Source organism: Xiphophorus hellerii, chromosome 10, assembly GCF_003331165.1.
Source record: "Xiphophorus hellerii strain 12219 chromosome 10, Xiphophorus_hellerii-4.1, whole genome shotgun sequence".
Taxonomy (NCBI): Eukaryota; Metazoa; Chordata; class Actinopteri; order Cyprinodontiformes; family Poeciliidae; genus Xiphophorus; species Xiphophorus hellerii.
The window spans coordinates 22,948,856-22,967,572 of record NC_045681.1 but is presented as its reverse complement, the minus strand read 5'-3'; the positions used below and the strand labels follow the sequence as shown (position 1 = coordinate 22,967,572).

General features: G+C 40.2%; 1 protein-coding gene across 1 annotated transcript; it reads left to right on the top strand.

The window, feature by feature from the left end:
- The first annotated feature begins 6,051 nt into the window (after positions 1 to 6,051).
- Positions 6,052 to 17,775, top strand: lrrc3ca (leucine rich repeat containing 3Ca). The gene is made up of 2 exons (XM_032573436.1): positions 6,052 to 6,796; positions 10,531 to 17,775. The coding sequence occupies exon 2, from the start codon at positions 10,613 to 10,615 to the stop codon at positions 11,405 to 11,407; it is 795 nt and encodes a 264-aa protein (XP_032429327.1). The 5' UTR covers positions 6,052 to 6,796; positions 10,531 to 10,612; the 3' UTR covers positions 11,408 to 17,775.
- The last annotated feature ends 942 nt before the right edge of the window (positions 17,776 to 18,717 follow it).

The window sequence follows — 18,717 nt, the reverse complement described above, 5'->3', positions numbered from 1 at the left end:
AAATGGCTAACTGTAATTATTCATATGATAATCTGACGATATGCATTTCAGTCAGGACCACAATATCAAATTCCCTAACATTTATTCATTAGCATATTCATTAATGTCATTCACTTATTCATCTGAACATGTTGGAGGCTCTGCTGGTTAATATTATGGGCTTTGGCTTTAGAGTCTAAGCTTATGAGCGTACTCTCTATCAAATGTTAATTTTGTCATGCCAGGTTCCAGGTGTCACTAATTCACATTAAACCACACTATGTGTACTAATACGTTGAGTCAATGAGCCACTTTATAGTTGCCTCACCTCCATGAAGCATGGAGCTTTTACACTGGTGCATCCCAAGCTGTGTTTCCATTACGAATGTGCACTAATCTTTGTTGCTATTCTGTTGATGTTGAAAAAAAAAATACAATCTTACAATTGCAGTGATTCCACTAAATAAGAAACGAAATTAAAATCACACGTGAACGAGATTGTCGACACAACAAGTCATTAGAAGTCATGGTTGCGATTGAGGTAAACATTTACACGAGATATTTTTGTTATTCAGGCGTTGAAGTGACAAGGCCCTTATACTTGGGAGCAGCTCCCCCGCTTTGGGGAAATTGCTTTGTGTGATTTTATGGAAGAGCTACGCATTCAACATGTTCAAACGACAATTTTTTATGAACTGTGTGATGCTGGGAGAGCTCTGTTGGAGCCACATCATCCTCCTACAGCTCCCACTCGTCTTTTTCGCCGTTTCTGCCTGTAGTAACGTCCTGCTGTTGATCAAGTGATGTGAAAAAATGTGTTTTCATTGCAGTTTCGTGAAACACATCTATTTTGATATGGCCAAATAAAAAATTTAAAAAAAAAACACCTCTTCTAAAACTGACATGTTTCCAATAAGCAGATTTATTTTTCTGAACTTCAGTTTTTGCATTTTATGGTCAATGGGAACGAGGCTACAGCTTAAAATAAAATGCGTGAATTTTTACTTTGAAAACAGCAGCTTAGAGTTTGGCAAGTTTTATGAAGATAGAAACGTTATCATGCTCTCAAAACACGTTCAGGCACAAGATCAGAAGAAGTGGCCGACGATGTGTTGGGTGTAAATGTTTTCTGAACACTAAAGCAAGTCAATAAAACATGTCAATAAAATAAACAATTAGGAACACGTACATGAACATATGGGCTTTATAAAAATTGTATTAGCTTTGTTTTCTTCTTTTATAAATACCTTCAAAGCTTTTTGGATTAAAAACAGTAACGCAGAATGTCAGTGCAGGATAAGTGTAATAATAATGTGCTTCAGCAGAAAATCCATCAGCAGGCTCGTGGATTTATTTATTTTTTTGACAAGTGTTTAGTTATCTAAAGCTCTGAACATGTATAACAGTTTCATATTGGCTCTTAAATCTCTTCCTTCAATGTGAACGGCAGCAGACTTCAAAGACAGGCAGGCTGAGGTGCCCGACTGTTATTTGCAATAGCAGGGAAATCATTTTAACACAGCGCTCTGAGAGCTTTTGATTAAAAGGCCCAAGACAGGCAAAGAAATAAAAAAATGAAGCAGGTTAATGCATTCACAAAAACAAGGCAGCACTTTGATCTCGCTCAGGGGGGGGGGGAGACTCCTGTTACTGTGTGCCCGAGCACTCGCTGTAACGTCTGCAAGAAGCTAAAAGTGTGAAAGTTTGTGTGGACAAGTTGGTGGGCGAAAAAAAATTAGGATAAGAAATGAAAGTGAAAGGTAGAGGTCTCCTTAATATGAGTGTTTTTTTTGTTTTTTTGTTCTGCTGCAGCTCAGGGCACACAGCGGTGACATTGTGCAGTCTTTCTCAGGGCAGCAGCTGTTTTTTTTCTCTAAGAGTCTCACTCTGCTACCTGCAAAAAGATATCAAAGGATGCTCGATTTTGCTTTGAGACACTTAACAAACTGGAGGGCAAACCTTTTCATGTCAGATCTTCTTGAAAGAGTAACGCTCGTTTTTGAATGCAAAGGGAGCCTGAAGCAGCCAACCACGTTGGAGCGTCTAACGTAATTTAATAAAGCTGAGATGGACCGACTGCCAGAGCGCTCTTCTCTGTCTATGAAGACAGTAATCCTATTTCCCCTGTTTCCCCGTCATGTGCTTTTGCGTCTATCTGATCCTCCTTTAATTGACAAAGACATCCACTTAGACAACGTGCTGTAAAAGGTTTAGCAACAATAGCATTCATTTAATTTAATTCACGTTAAAACCACATAGTGACAAAGACACAAAATAAATTTTTTCTCATAGTAAGTTAGACCAAACTGCTCGTGTTTTCAGGGTTGCCAGAATTTGTTTTTATTTGCCAAATGACAGAATAATGAGAAATAGAGGTGTTTAAAGAATTTTCTATTAGCTTTTTCTTGAATAAAAATGTCATGATTTGCTGTAGTGGTGATGAGGTGGTGAGGCCTCTGTGACATCATGGGATAAAAATGACAATAAATCAGCCGAGATTTCAGGAAGAGAATTGCAGAGCTTCGCCGGTTTGGGCCAGTTGGGTACAGTTTCACCCAACGTTGCCACTTTTATCTGTTCAAACAAACATACGCACATGTGAACACCATGGAAACATCCAGCCATCCCACTATTCAGAGAGCCGATGAATATTTTGTTTAGAAGATTAATATGTTTTTGTGTGAAATGTGCGTATGCTAACCAAAACTGGTAAAAGATTGCCATTATCCAGAGAAAACTATTCTTTTATGCCGAAAGGTCACTTTGCAAGGAAGAAGCCATTATTTCAAAAGCAATACAGACTCAAGATTTTTATTTGAGACTGTACTTTAGGTCGAAGATCTTTATTTTTAGAGGCATGTCCTGTGGCCATTTTAAACCTAAAATTAAATTGGGTCTACTGACCAGGTCACTGCCATCCTACGCAATTGGCATAATGCTCTACTTCCGCACCTGTGAGGAAGTAGAGCATTTGTCGAGCAAACCCATGTCAAACAATGTTACGTTGGCAAAGGTAGTGCAAGTCATTGTGTTTCCTGACACATTTTTTGAGTCATTTCTGCCTTACCAGTCAACAATGAGGCAAAGACGACGGGCAAGAAAATTCTCCAGCTAGTCGTGCATCAGGTCTGTAAGGTTATTTGCGGGAAACAACAGAGAATTCAACAATAAACGCCAAGATGAAAAACGATGAGGGGAACAAAGTCTCGTTGGATGTGAGTGTGAACGCGGTGTCGCTCACATTTTGCATGTGCAAAGCCCATTTTCTCAAGATATATTTAAATCTGTCCAAACAGCGAAAAGGAGGAGTTGTGAACAATGGTGTCGAGTTCTGGCGCTGTTTCAGAATTGTAATCTGCTTCTGGTTGCAGTTTGGCAACGGCAGCGGAGGAAGTTAACGAAGGCATTCAGTCCATGTTGGCCACGCTACCAAATATTGAGCCATTAATGTTGGAGCAAGAGGAATGATTAAGACATCTTATTGCTGGCAATAAAATGAAAATAAATCAGCAGAGATTTATTTTCGTCACTTAAAAAATAAATCATCACGTAGCCTCCTCTAAGCTTCTTCATAGCTTCCTTCATAATAGTGTTGTCGCGCTACATACATCACAGCCAAACGTTAGCAACTTGGCAAAATGAGATCCAATTGTTTCAACCTTCAACAGAGTCCACACATACAGGAAGCCATCATTTCTCAGTAGGAGCAAAGCATGGAACAAGGGGCAGGTTTCTACTGCTGCCTTGCTTCTGGAGGTTGTGGGTTTGATTCCTGCTTCCTCCCCTGCCATATAGCAATGTGACCCTGGACAGAGCAACTCAAAGTTGCCTACTCATCTGCTTATCGGTGGCTTTAATGTTAGCGAGTAAAGAGGATGTGTAAAGAGCTTTCAGTGGTCAGCATGACTAGAGTGCTGTATAAATTCTACTCCAATTACTATAATGACCATCATTATATTAAGAGCAATACGGCTGAAGCTTGTAAGCCTGAGAACACTAAGTACAGAGAAGGTTACTTGATTGTAGTAGGAAGTGGTGTACTTTATAAAACTGATGGCATCATGAGAAAAAAACTTTATGTAGAACTACTGAAGTTGATGTGTAAGCACAATTGGATCTTTCGATTGGACATTAAAGCATACTACAAGTTCAATGTTTGATTATTTATGTGGCATCAATCCACAACAATTGTTCTCTCAAATCATTTTACAAACCAAACAGCTCCAATTTACAGAGGAACATATAGTCCATTCAGTCCAATTATATAGACTGATTCAAATGCAATCCGAGCCAAGTTATAAAATAAAACTATCAAGTCCAAGCTGATTGCAGTTCAGTCAGTGACTTTGCTGCAATGACTTACAGCTGCATTTCCAGGAAAATCTGATGACTTTGTGTTGTTTTCAGGACTAGAGGCTTTTATTGACAGGGCAGAAGACATGACTCTGTACATGGAGCATTTACTCCACAGCTACATTATGTAATGCCCCAACGACTTTACTTGTTTGATGAAAATGTTGCATGTTTAGTTCTTTTGTTGAGCGGGTACACTGAAAAAAAAAAAAAAAATTATTTTGGTAATATATATATTTTTAAATTCTGTATTTTTGTACAGAATGTGAGTGCTTTAGCCTTTTCAAAAGACTATTCCTTTTGAAAAGAACAGCCCTTAAGGAAGTGTTAAACATACTACTCATTAAAGCTGTAGCATGTAACTTTTATAGAAAATATGTTTTTTCCATATTTGTTAAAATTGTCACCATGTCGTGACAGAATGTTATCAGACAGCTAAAATATGAAAAGATTTATCTCTTCTATCCCCTCCCTGTGCTGTTACTGTCGTCTGAAGAAATGCACCACTCCCGACCAAAAACAACCAATCAGAGCTAAGAGGTTTGAGGGTATTAGCGCTGTCAATCAATGCTTCTCGATGTGCTAATGGCAGAGAAACAACTCACAGTTCCAGGAAAACCATCTATCTGCCATCAATGGTGGCCATGCTAACTAACCTTGCCATCCTTGGCAGGCTGAGTAGCAGAGAGCAAGAGCAGACGGTGAGCACAAGAGTGATTGACAGCACTAAGACCCTCCTCCTGGCTCTGATTGGTTGTTTCTGACTGAGTTGTGTGTTTCTACAGTCGGTAATTTGAGAACTGGGAGAAGACAGAGGAGCTCGATTTTTTTCCACAGATTATCTGTCTTTTTTATACTGTTGTGACATAATGATAATTTTAACAAATATGTACAATATATATATATATATATATATATATATATATATATATATATATATATATATATATATATATATATATATATATATATATATATAATAAAAGTTACAAACTGCAGCTTTAACCCAACATTTCTGAATTAAAAATGTTGGTAAAAATAATAGTCCGATGTCACGTTGTATTTTTACAATGTTGTGTTTTGTGTAAATGAGCAGAAAATGATCAGAATTAACAGAAATAAAACATCAGTCTGTGTGAAATTATCTTGTTTCACTTGGTGGATGGAGTAACTAAAATTAAAAGACCTTTTAAATAATATTTAAAAGGTCTATACAGCCGTGTCATTTGCTGAACACGGCTGTATAGAAAACATCACAAAGCACATGCTTGCTGACAGACAGACAGCAGTGAAGTAACTGTCTTCCAAAATCAAATGCAAAAAAACAACAAAAAAAACCCCAGCAGCAAATAAAGGAGTGTGTTGGGCCTACAGTACTGTCTCATACATTTTATTAATACATTTCAAATTGTCAAAAGGGGGATATTATATCTCACTTAAAGAGCAACGAAATATGATTTTAAGTGCATCCCACAAAGAAAGCAAAAGAAGTTAATCATAAAAAAACTCTGACAGCACCAGGGCGAGCCTGGGTGGAGTATCCCACTTTATTGATTTTAATTCCTTTAATACCTCAGGCCTCGCTGCTTGGCTGACTCACTCTCTCTCTCTCTCTCATATAGCTGTTTTTATAGTGAATTTGATTTGAGCTTCCTTATCGGCTCGCAGCAGGCAGGAAAAAAGCGGCCGAGGATCCCCAAACCTGGCAGCCAGGCTGGCATGTTTGAAACAACAAGCTTTCAGATCAAACATGATTAGTGTGGGCTGCTAGCATCGCATGAGATCATTTCTGCGTGTTTTGTGTGTGTGTGTGTGTGTGTGTGTGTGTGTGTGTGAGTGTGTGTGGGAGGGGCCGCTCACTTAGTGGCACCTGATGCTCGACGCACATCAGGCCCCCTTCAGTCCCGGCAATCAGCACAGCGAGTGAACGCGTTCAGCTGGACTATCACAAAAACAGCTATTTACATGAATTTGCTCTGCACGCGTTCAGCTGCAGCTGCAGAGGAGAACAGCCTTCAGTGCGCGCGCTCACCCTTGAGTCGCACCGTGAGTCCCGCGCGCTTCACTCGCTCTGCATTCACCGGGAAGGGGGAACAAACGGGGGGGGGGGGGGGGGGGTTTATGTGCACTTTTTTTTTTTCTCTCTTTTTTTTTTTAAGAATCCATGAAACCGCATAACCCCCGCGGGGTCAGTTCACGTTGCCCGGGTTTTGTGGTTGCGTGGAAACATAAACTACAACGACAACAAAAGAGGAGAAGGTTTTCGGTCAGCGGAGAGGAGCCGCGGAGCGCAGGAGCCATTTCCAGAGACGCGTCCGCGGGTTTCCCGCAGCGGATCGGGTGCAGAGGTTGAGCGGAGCCGCCTGGTTGGCGCGGACCGATCCGCGGCGCTGACCAGCGGGGGAGCCGCTCCATCCACCCAGAGACGCGCCATGGAGACGAGAGCAGAAACGGGAGCAGCGACGTGAGTGCGCGCGATGCCAATCATTACGCGTAAAGGTGTCACTGTAGAGTTTTTAGCGTCAAAATGAGTTCTTACCCCAAAAAGAAGAAACTAATATTAAACCGAACTTAAATTTATTTTTATATTTTGAGTACATTTTCTATTAATTTTTTTTAATTTGACCAAGTATTTAAACGTTATTGATTTTTTTTTGTGTGTGCTAAGTCTTAAAATATCTTCACTATATTGACGGTATTATTACTTTTTATTAGTCTATCCGAAGCTCATTTTTAAAAATTAAAAGCACTGTTTTCAAGCGCTATATAAATTTGAGCTATTACTATTATTATTATTAAAGAGCCAATTTACTGCTTGTAGATTCATGAAGTCCAAAAGGTTGTTTTAGCAGTTCTATGCAAAGCCTGTCATCATCATTAATCAGCTAAGGAGCATAAATTCAGGTTGCATAACTTCAAAAGTAGATTTTTTTTTATTTTCATTCCCCCCCCCCACCTTTTCTAATTGCTTTTTATCCAATTCAGAACCAAGCAGTGAATGAATTCCATTAAAATGCCTGATCCATACATTAAAACTGACCGCTTTGATAAATATTTGCTGCATTTCATTTGCTGTGATGGTTGGGTTTGAGTCCCCCATAATGGCTCCCTTATGCAGCCGGTGGCTTTTTACAGAGCGGCCCCGACAGGGGATTTATGAAGTGAGTCTGACCTGTGGCTGCTGCGACAGCGCCGGATTTATTCCCAGAGCGTTGCATTTCCTGCGTAAATTAAAAGCGGCATAAATAACAATGAGGGCAAAACTCCATCAATTTTAGGGAGACGCCAGCAGAGCCTCCGTCTGACTTATTGTGTTTGCTGTGCCACCCTTACACTCTATCCATTTCTGCCTTGATCTCATCCAGAACTTGCCTCCATCTTCAACCACTTAACTCTTCCTCCTGCCAAACATTTGCCCCTTTCCTCCATATCTCATTAGTGTCTTGCAATGTCCTCTGTGTTGTCACTGTAATCTTACCCCTCGCCTTAAATCCCCTTGATATCATTCTTTCTCCCACAAGCCTGAGCTCCTCATGTGTCCAATTTCACTTCTTGTTCACATGTTTTCACCTCCTCCTCGTCCTCCTCCTCCTCTTCCTCCTACTCCTCCTTCATCGGTAGCCCTCTTCTGCTCCCCAATTATCTCTCGCTGAAATACCAGCCTGGCAAACAGGAAGGGAAAAATGCACCCTTTTGCAAAGGCCTAGTGTCAAATGTACAAGGCTTTGTACTTGCATCCTGTTGTCTTTTTTTTCTCCATGCGATTAGACATTTGAAAGTGTCTTATCTTGGCCTTGAGGAAGATTCAGGGATACAGTGCTGTAAAAAATAGCTGCTTTATGCACTGCAAACACAAACACCAGTGTTATTAATAAGGATTTTATGGGATAGACCAACATAAAGTAGTGCATAATTTGCATATTTATCTTCCTTGTTAACTTTACTGCTATGGACAAAGAGCAGATAAAAGAAATCTAATTTAAATGAGCTAACATTTAGGATTCTCCATGCTTTTAAATCACTGACAGCACATCTGGGTTTTTTTAATTTGTCTGTTTGAAGTTGTAATTTTCTCTGGCCGGTTGAGATTTCGGTCAAAGATTGAAAGACCGACATGCCACGCACGGATGAATTATTACAGATCATAAAAGTGTCTAACTGATCTCTCGGCAGTGCTCTGAATCTATTTTAGAAGGCAACTTTTCTATTCTGGGGATGTAGACCAAGCACAAGTGGGGTTCTTACTGTGCAAGCTTTTAGGTTAAGATGCAAAACGAGCACACTTGTGGGGCTTTTTGTACTCAGTTTCAATTTAGATTCCTCATCCGTTGGTAACCAATGAGAAACAATCTGCTGATTGAGGATGATCCAGCTTCCCTTTGAGATGTTTAACTTGCACCGACTGAAGCTGCAGATTAAGCTTCATTTGATTAAATGTACAGCTGGAAATCCAGCATAAAGATGCCATGTGTGGACAGCAGAAAAGAAGAAATTTAAGGTGTTTTCATACCTGATCGTCTAATAGACTCGGGTAGATTGGGGATCAAATCAAAATTGCAACATTTGTTACATTTTCAGTTGGTGTGGCTCTCTTTCACACTGCACTGTGTGAAACCAAACTCTTTGGAAAACCTGCCCCTTTTGCCCCCTTGCCTGTGGTGACGCTGCACCAAGGACCACTGAAAGAAACAACATGAAAACCTCTGAAGAAGACACCGAGCGCAACTTCCTTCTTCACGAAATGTAAACAAAAATGGAATGGTATCAGATTTTAGTGGTTGTAGGACTTCTCTTTTGTCTACAGGCCATTTCTCCTGCTAGCGCTAGACCCTAGCATTTATTTTAGTAGTATTTACCCAGAATGCCCTGCACTATAATTTACTTATTGTTTGTTGAGTGGTCTCCAGTCTGCGTAGCATTTGAACCGCACCAAGAGTTTACTTCAACCAATCAGAGACCTCGGTTTTCAGACGGACCAGTTCACTTTTTTGGTCCGCATCAAAGTTTGATTCGCATCTCCCCAAATGAACCAAGCTTTCTAGGTAAACAAACTAGAGTTCCTTTTGTTTAACTGTGAACTACTCACTTAAACTATTTTATAAAATCTTAAAGTCAGTCCAGGACAAAATGTAAAAAAAAAAGGGGTATTGATACTTTTGCAAGGAAAAGTGAAATTCCATTGGCTCTTTGGATCAAAACATTTCTCCTGTTTTCCAAACGAAGATACGACTGCTTAGCTGTTTTTCCAGCAATCACACAGAAGCAGCACTGTCCTCAACCCACCCGTGTCATGCGATACTTCAAGGTACATAGAGGTCCATTTCATTTTGTTATCTCGGTAAGCAGATCTTACCCAGTCTCTTGGCATTTAGAAGAAATTAACAAGCGTGATTGAATTACGTTTTGTTTTTTTGTGTGTTTTTTTTCATTTTGTCCGAGCACAAAGACGGGGCATCACACTGTCAGGTTTGTTGGCCTCGTCGCTGTTTACGATGTTAGCATTTACCTCAACAAAAGGATTGCATGGCCAACGGTGATGCTACACTCACTGAGAGACTTTTCTTTAGGAGGATTAGTAACAGGATAGGCAGTAGTCCTGATCAGCTATTAATGAAGTGTGTTAGGGTGGGTAGGGCCTGCTATTTTCAATAGCCGAGGTACAGAAAATAAACTGTAATTTAGAGGACAGATGGACAAGCTTTGTGTTACTTGCACTTCTGAGCAACTGCGCCTTTTAGTGACTCGCTCAAACAATCCAAAGAAGGACATTCTAGCAATAAGCAGAGTGGTAAACTGTTAACTCTGAAAATGCGGCCAGATTTAGATCAGGTTCAGCTTGTAACATTTTGTTTCACATGGTGTTAGATCAGTATGTTAATGCAAGGGTCTGGGGACCGAAATAGCCTCGCGCTGCAGGTCCGTCAATTATAAAAGAGACAGAGCAACATCATCCACTTTTTTGTGCTTGTTTATTGTGCAGAGTTAAAGCCTGTGTTTGATCCTGTTTTTTGAAAATGCAGCTTTCCTGCTGCCTCCACACTGCAATTAGATAAAAGGCTGTACCACCAATAGATGACAACTCTGTTTGAAGAATGGTGCTAATCACTTGCATTTGATATTTTTCCATTTTTTGTTGTTCAAAACATAGACCTCTCTCTCTCCTTCGCTTCTGACCATCTGTTGCTTTTCCCGCTGTAGGTTCGTCAGCACCAGGGGAGGTTGATGTGGACTTCCACCCTGAACTCCTGCGGTCTTCCCTGGAGCATGCCCGTTGCCCACCATGCACCTGGCTGCAGTCTGGCTACTGCGTTACTCGGTGGTCATGTGTTTGCTGTTGCACAGCTTGGTCTTGATGGCCTTCTGCTTCCATCATGCTGCCACCACTTGCTCCAAGAGGTGCTACTGCTCTGAGACGGAGAGTGGAGGCAAGACGATGCGTTGCAGCAATCTGCAGCTCACGGAGATCCCAGAGGACATCCCCAACGACACGCAACGTGTCTACCTTGACTTCAATCTTCTATCCGCAGTTCCAACGAATGCGTTTGCTGGTTTGACCCACTTAGTAGAACTGGACCTGTCGCACAACGAGATAAGCCAGCTGGAGCCTGGAGCATTCAGAGGACTCAGCTCCTCCCTGCAGTTCCTGGATCTGTCTTCAAACAAGTTGGTGAACTTTAACCCTGACGCCTTTGAGGGCCTTCGAGCTCGCGCCAACCTGACGAACAATCCGTGGCTTTGCGACTGCAATTTGCAGATGGCATTGCCCCGTGTGGACCTGGAGCCAGCCTCGCTGACGGGTATAGTGTGCCAGACGTCTGATCCAGAGGAAATAGGAGTTCAAGGACTTGCGTTCCTGTTGGAACCGGATATAGACCTGTGTGTGGTGATGAAGAGGACTACAGATGTAGCTATGCTGGTTGTTATGTTTGGCTGGTTCACCATGGTCATTTCCTACCTGGTCTACTACGTCCGTGCAAATCAGGAGGATGCCCGCAGACACTTGGAGTATCTCAAATCGTTGCCCAGCAGGCAGGGCAAGTCAGAGGAGTCCTCCACCATCAGCACTGTGGTGTAGTCACAAACAGAACCTAAAATCCTAAATCACCACAAGCAGGTGTGGCATGTATCTAGACAATAATAGGGAATCTCAAGGATTTCCTTGCTGTTGAAGAGAGGAAATAAAACATTTTCGTACACAGACAGACTGAGGTGGATGTAATGTAGTCCAGATAAATAATTCATCTTTCTGGAGGCCATTAGAACTTTTTGTTGGCTGAGTTGATGGCCTTGTCTCTACACTAAGCAAGTAAAAGCAGTGAACTCCAGAAATGGGATACAAATGGGTTTTATCCAGTGGTGCATGTATCTCAACGCTCCTCTACAGTGGTCAAGACACAGTTAGCAATATCAATGGTCTGACAGTGCTATTATCACGCTCTGCGTAATATGTTTCTCAGCAGAGTCCTAATATTATAGACCCATCTAATACAAGTAAAAACGGCATTTTCAAGTTAATATGATGTTCTGTGAGTTTGTCTCATTGAAAACAATAAAGACACACTGCTTCAGAGCAGTTAATCAAACGTTTGGAACTTTAACACATTTTGTTACAGCTGCAAACGTTGGTGTATGTTCTTAGCTCAACACAAGATAAAGTATAACTGTGAAATGAACATGAAATATGTGTTTTGTGTGGTGCACATTAACCACAATGACAACTGCCTTCCTATGCAATTCCACTTGATTCTCATCTCCCTTCACTGCATCATCTGGAATTTCTCTGACTTTATTTCTCTAGTTGATTTTCAACTGGGCCAATCAGCGAAAAGGAAGAGTTGTGAACAATGGCGTTGAGTTTCTGTGCTGTTTTAGAATTGTAGTCTGCCTAAATAGGGTTGTAGTTTGGCAATGACAGTGGAGCGGAGGATGTGAACAAAGACATTCAGTCCGCGTTGGCCATGCTTCCAAATATTGAGAAATTTAAATTGGAGCAAGAGGAATGTTTAAGACATTTTATTGCTGGCAAAGATGTTGTTCAGCTCGGCACTTCTCCCTTGGAATCCTTGGGGGACGGTAGTTTACAACGAACATAATTTCCAGTAACTTTCAAAGCTTACTGGAAATGTATCATGTCCAAACGTTAGTCTTTGGATAAAATCAGGTCAAACTTAAAAGAGAGTCCACCCCTCCAGGAAGCAGTCATTTCACAATAGCTGTAGGACCAGACCCTTTGGACGAAGCAAGGAGTAGAACAAGGGGGTGGATTGTACCAGGGTAGGTGTACATATGTGTTCAACTAATTTTTCTGCAGTAAATCTAAGTTCTGAAATGATATCCCAAGCTTTGTACATTTTTAATCCATTATCTGAAATGGACTGTGATGGACTGACGACCTGCCTGGGGTGAACCCCGCCTCTCGCCCATTGACCGCTGGAGATAGGCACCAGTACCCCTCCTGACCCTACTAGGGATGAGAGTGTAAGATGATGGACGGACAGACGGACGGATGGATGGAATGACACAACTGCTAATTGAACAAGACATAGCCAACTACATAAATTGACATGAAGTAGCTAACAGCCCAACTGTAACTCTAGAAGCCGCAGACATTCACAGCTAAAGAAGAATAATCCGTTTAATGGGATAAGAAGTTTTCAGTTTTACATATCTGGCCTTTGTAGAAGAGTAGCATTAAGAAAACCATTGCTAAAAGGTTTCATTTCCAGCTTGCCACCATGGATGGGTGTCTGGAGGGCTGCGGGCAAATGTGGAAGAAGGTCTCGTTGGATGTGACCAACACTTAACTACATCCAAAACTCTGTGTGTGTGTGTGTGTGTGTGTGTAGGGGGGGAGAGGTCAGCAGGGAATGGGGGCGAGAAGTGGAGGAGTGTGAATACACCATCCCCATTGTCAGACATAATGGTGGCAGCATCATGTGGCAATTCTTTTCAGACATGCCACATGAAGCGTAGACCCCTTCATCACTGAAGGAGGCTACAACGGAAGATGGCTGCAGTTAAGTACAGGACAATCCAGGAGGAAAGATTTTGAGGCAGCAAAAGACTTGAGACTGGAGCGAAAGTTCACCTTCCAACAGGGAAACAATGCTAAACATTCAGTCACAATGGAATAGTTTAGATCCAAGTGTATTCATCTGTTAGAATGGCTCTATCAAAGCATAGATGTAAATCCAACTAAGAATCTATGGGAAGGATAGTCAGATCAGATAATCTACCCAACCTGGCTGAGCTTTAGCTATTTTGCAAAAGAAAAAAAAAATCAGTTTCTAGATGAGTTTAGAGAGATAAACCCCAAATGACTAGCAGGTATAAAAAAATGGCTCTGATTGACTCAGTGAGGCTAATTACAAATGCAAACCACACTTTTCTGATTTCTATGTATGAAAACATGTTAAAACTGTCCTCCTTCACAGTCATGCAGTACTCTGTGTTGGTCCATCAGTTTTAAATTCCTATGCAAGTGTGGAAGTTTGTGACTGCAATGTGGAGAAGCGCGAAAAGGTTTAGGGCTAAAAATACTTTTTCCAAGGCAGTCAATCTTACTTATATAAAAATTTACTTCTGTGATTTATATTTAATTTTTCATTTAAACCAGATGGATGGCATAGAAAATGCTTCAGACATCCCACTTAATTATCAAGATGTCAAATTAGATTGGTCTGACAAGTAAATATTCAAATGGTGCAAGAAATGTGAGAACAGCAATCTAAACAAGGACAGTTTTTATATTGAGATTAGAAAATGGCTGTCACTCGAAGTAATTACAGGAACATGAAGGACTCACTAATGACCATCTTATTTGGATCTGTGATTACAATTTGGGGGCCTCAGACCTCACTATGTCAGACAGTGGAGGCTGAAATAAAAATTTTAAATGATTGCAAAGTGCATTATTTTTGGCACAGGTGATAACACTTTACAAATGATGAGAGAAAATGTAATAACTATATTTTTTTAGGTTATTTGTGTTGTCAGCATGTCTTTGTCACATGTATTTTCTACGTCATGCAGGACTTTGCAGGTTTGTTATTTTGTGGTTGTAAAACTGGAAGCTTTTGGTCCTCTTAACTAGATTACCCCAGCTGCTGTTTTCTTTCCATCTAACATCCTTATTAAGCAGCCAGGGTGTCTCTATGAATTATCTATAATGCAGTCACTCCCGTGTGCTTTATAAATAACATTTAAGAGGTCGTGGCCGGTCAGTCCATTAAAGGAGGCAGCAGGGAAGTGAACTTTCCATTTCGCCGGAGCATATGGCAAAGAGCAACACGCACAAATGCATTTGAGCTCCTACTGATGAAACAGTCAATACCAGACCAAGACTGCAAAAACAGGGAAATGCATTTGAACGGGAGGCATAATTGAATCCATTACGGCCTAAACCCCGAGATGTACTCATCGGCTCTCTCTCCAGCGGAAAACAGCCTGATGTGGTGCTGAATAATGAAATCCGATGTCCGAGATGTGGGAAAGGGTTTGTCAACAAGGGTTTTCCTTGTGTTCGACACACTAATGCCTCCAGAGCAGAGCGAGACCAATAAGTTATTCATGAATATCACAAAAAAATAACTTGTGCAGAAAGGCCGGGACTGCACCCATCATCTTCTGTGACCTACTTCTTGCGAGAAATGAAAGGATAGTGCCACACGGGATCAGCGCCTCTCTGCTGTCTGACTTACATTCGTTGGGTGAAGCACTTTCCAAATGCCCTTGAGCTGCTGGGGAGTTTCCTGAGGAGTCATTTTAGGCTCTCACTTTGGTTCTTTAATGTTCATTACCAGCACAGGATGTCATGTAGTTGTGTAAATGCAGTACCACTTCAAAATCATTTCACTGGAAATATGGATACACTTTAGACTTCTAGTGATTTTATGCCATTCAATGACATCTGAAGTAGGTTAATGTAGGAGTCGAGCTAACCGAGAGGGAAATGTGAAACAAGAGTCTCACAAAGGAGTTGGGAATAATACATTGGTCTATTGAAGGAGAGACGCGGAGGAAGTTCAAACCATTTCTTCTGTCAATCACAATGGTCAAGGATCTTATCCCCTACTCCAACATCTCTCCACCTGGCTGTCTAACCCATCAGCCAGACAGAGATTTACAGTGGAAATTCCTTTACTGTCACTGTGCAAGAAAGCACAACAACATTTGTAAAATAGCAACTATTGAGGACTGTAAAAAAAAAAAAAAAGAATATTTAATTAAGTATAATATAATGCGCTAATGTAATATGAAAATATGGTAGAAACAACTGGGTTGTTAAGAGAATGATGATTGTTCAGGGTTTGGATTCATTTGTAGTGTTCACTGCAACAACAACTCCAGACAGAAACATGTTGTCTTCTTAAGATAAGACAAAGATATTTCTTTGCTGAACCCAGTGGGGACAAATTAAAAGTACTACAGCAGCACAAACACAAGTAAATTAGAAAATATCTCAATAAAATTAAAATTAAGCAGGAAATTTGTTCGATGATCTAAAACATTCAAGCGTGACAAAACAGCAAAAAGAACCCTTTAAGGAAGGGATGTCAAACTCATTTTCATTTCGGGCCACATCAAGATCATGAAGGTCCTCAAAGGGCTGTTTATGGCAGAATGTACGAATAACCTATTAAAATATTATGTTATTCTATACCTTTCTATGTATTCAGTGAGTAGTTCTTAAAATGTAATAATATTGGACATATTCCCCATTTATGTCATTTGGCACTACAGAAATAAAAACAGATTTGATTTGACTGCTAAAATAATATTTGCACAGCTTTATTGTGTGGCCCTCTTGAGTCTTCAGGGCCACATAAACAGCCATTTAGTGCCCTCAAAATCATCACAGTAAAAAGAAACTAGAGCAACGGGGAAAGACTGTAATTACAGCGCCTATTTAGTGTTTCTTATAATTAATAAGACTTTTTTAATAACTTTTTTCAAATATGATGGGAACATCAATACTGACTTGGTGGCAAAATGGGCCACTGGCTCCTTCCAACAATAAAAAACTTAAAAGTGTTTTAGAAAAGCAAAGTTACACTCTGTCTCCGACTCTGAGAGAGAAGTAGAGTCCTTTACAGCAACATATTAACTTATGCCTTAAGAACCTTATAGGAATAATTTACAGTAATCAAGCTGTGTTTGCATTGATCATATATAATAGTGCAAATTGGAATTCCGAAAATAAATTCGCTTAATGGAAACATGTCAATTTTTAAAAAAAGAAAAAAAAAAACAGCTTACATTTTTAATGAAAAAGATTTCTGCTAAGATAAGGTAATTTTTCGACTGTATCAAAATTATTTTATTTCGCAAAACCACAAAACACTTTTTTTGCATCCCATGAGTCATGTGATCAACAACCGCATGTTACTACTGATGGAAAAGACAAAGAACACGACAAAGAAGTAACAGAACAGGATGATGGCGCGGCATGTTATTTTTAGTGACTTAAACTTATTCAGGTGTAATCTTAATTGCATTTCTTATTTAATGGAAACACTGCAATTGCAAAATTTTGTATTTCTGACATTGACAAAGTGTTGTGCACATTTGTAATGGAATCGCAGCTGTTTTTGGACTGTGGGAGGTGGGAGGGAGGGAGAGAGCTGGAGTACCCAAAGAGAACCCAAATATGTACATGGAGACACGTGCAGATAATTATTAATTGATATGCTGACTGTTTTTTGAATATGCCATATGTTTTCTCACCCACGCCCCATTTAATCAGCTCCTATGTTCTGATTTGTGGAGTTGGTTGTGCAGAAAATGATATTGATCTCAAGGAAGCCCTGAAGCAGTCTCCCGTGACGAGCAGGAGGCTCAACAGTACTAAAAAATAGATGGTAAGCCTCTCTCCCTGACATTTCCTGCCACACACACACACACACTAACACACACACGCCAGCACACCCCTGCTCTTGTTAACACACTCTGGCGGTGGTTTTGAAAGCAGCCGCTCCTAAAGGAAAGCCACTCGCCACAAGAACGGACAAACCGAAAACTATTAGCAGACGTGCGTGTCAGTATTTCTCCCGGCCGATTCGAGTGTGTTCCTTCTTTTGTTCGGCCGTATGTACGACAGGTGTGTTTGCATGGCGGGAGCGAGGGTGGAGGTAACCCGACGCCTGTGTTCTCCGACACACACATCAATGCTGCTGAGGTTAATTTAAATTTCAAGGCAGCTCGGCTTGCCCCATCTGCAACCTGGGACACGTTACACTGGTGTGAGCATTACAACTGCTGGGTAATGGGACACAAAGTGGGGGATAAAGTGACTCATCCAATCCCACAGAGCGCAGGCCGGCTCGGAGTTCAGTTGCAGCTGAAGTCCTTTCTGGGTCTGAGATCTCTTGAGGCAAGGATCTGATGGGCCGCCTGAGAAGCGGCAACTTTTAGAGAAAAAGTGAAGCGATAAAAGATGAATTTTTTTTTTTAAAATCTACAGATTGGAGCATTCAATTCCCTTGCTAATAAAAGAATAAGGCATCCACCTGCTTTGGGCGAGTTCTGTCACCAGTTATGTTAAAGAAACATAAATCATTACATATGTTCATTTTATGTTTTATAGCTCCCCCTATGGAAGAGAGTGAGAGGCTTAAATATGAACCCATTTGCTAAAAATGAACTGAAAAAAGAAAGGTAATCCAACTTTTTTTTTTTAAAGTTGATTTATTACAAGTACTCAAATTAATTTTATCCAAGTAAACATATTACATTATTAACTTGTCATGTTAAACAAAATTAATTAAATTAAGTTTGATGAACTTAATTTGACTACATGTAACCAAAATGTAAATAATTGATCTAAATAGGATAATTGCAAAACAACAAAATCAGACAAAAAAAACCAAAACATTTTTGCAAGTCAATTTCTTTCACCTTTAACAAAAGCTGTAGGTATGAATTTGGTTTATTTTTGGCTAAAACAAGTTTTTGTCTTCATCCAGTGAAGTTACTTTTACTTGATTAAAGTTCCACCAAAAAGTCTGAACATTTTTTGAGACAAAATCTCAGATATTCCAAAAAGCTGACATTGTTGAATTTTGAAAATCAAAAATTTATGATGACAATCACAAAATTTCTGAGTTTTTTCTAGCAAATTTTTGACTTATCAAATTCAGAACTTTTCTTGTTTTTTCTAATAAATTTGTAAGACTAATCTCAACATTTTTTAGTTTTTTGACAAAAACGTACTCCTTTTCTATCTACAATGGCCCTAATACGCCATCTTAAAATACTGTTCTACTGGTGTTTATAGTTGGCCTCCATTTGCCTGCTTATTTTATACACGCTGCACAATGTATTGCAATAGTCAGGTACAAGGACATGGACTGAAACTAACTAAAAGAGCAGCTAAAGAGCAGCTGA

Excerpts from the sequence above, each read along its gene's own strand:
- lrrc3ca (XM_032573436.1), top strand. The coding sequence starts at position 10,613 with ATGCACCTGGCTGCAGTCTGGCTACTGCGTTACTCGGTGGTCATGTGT.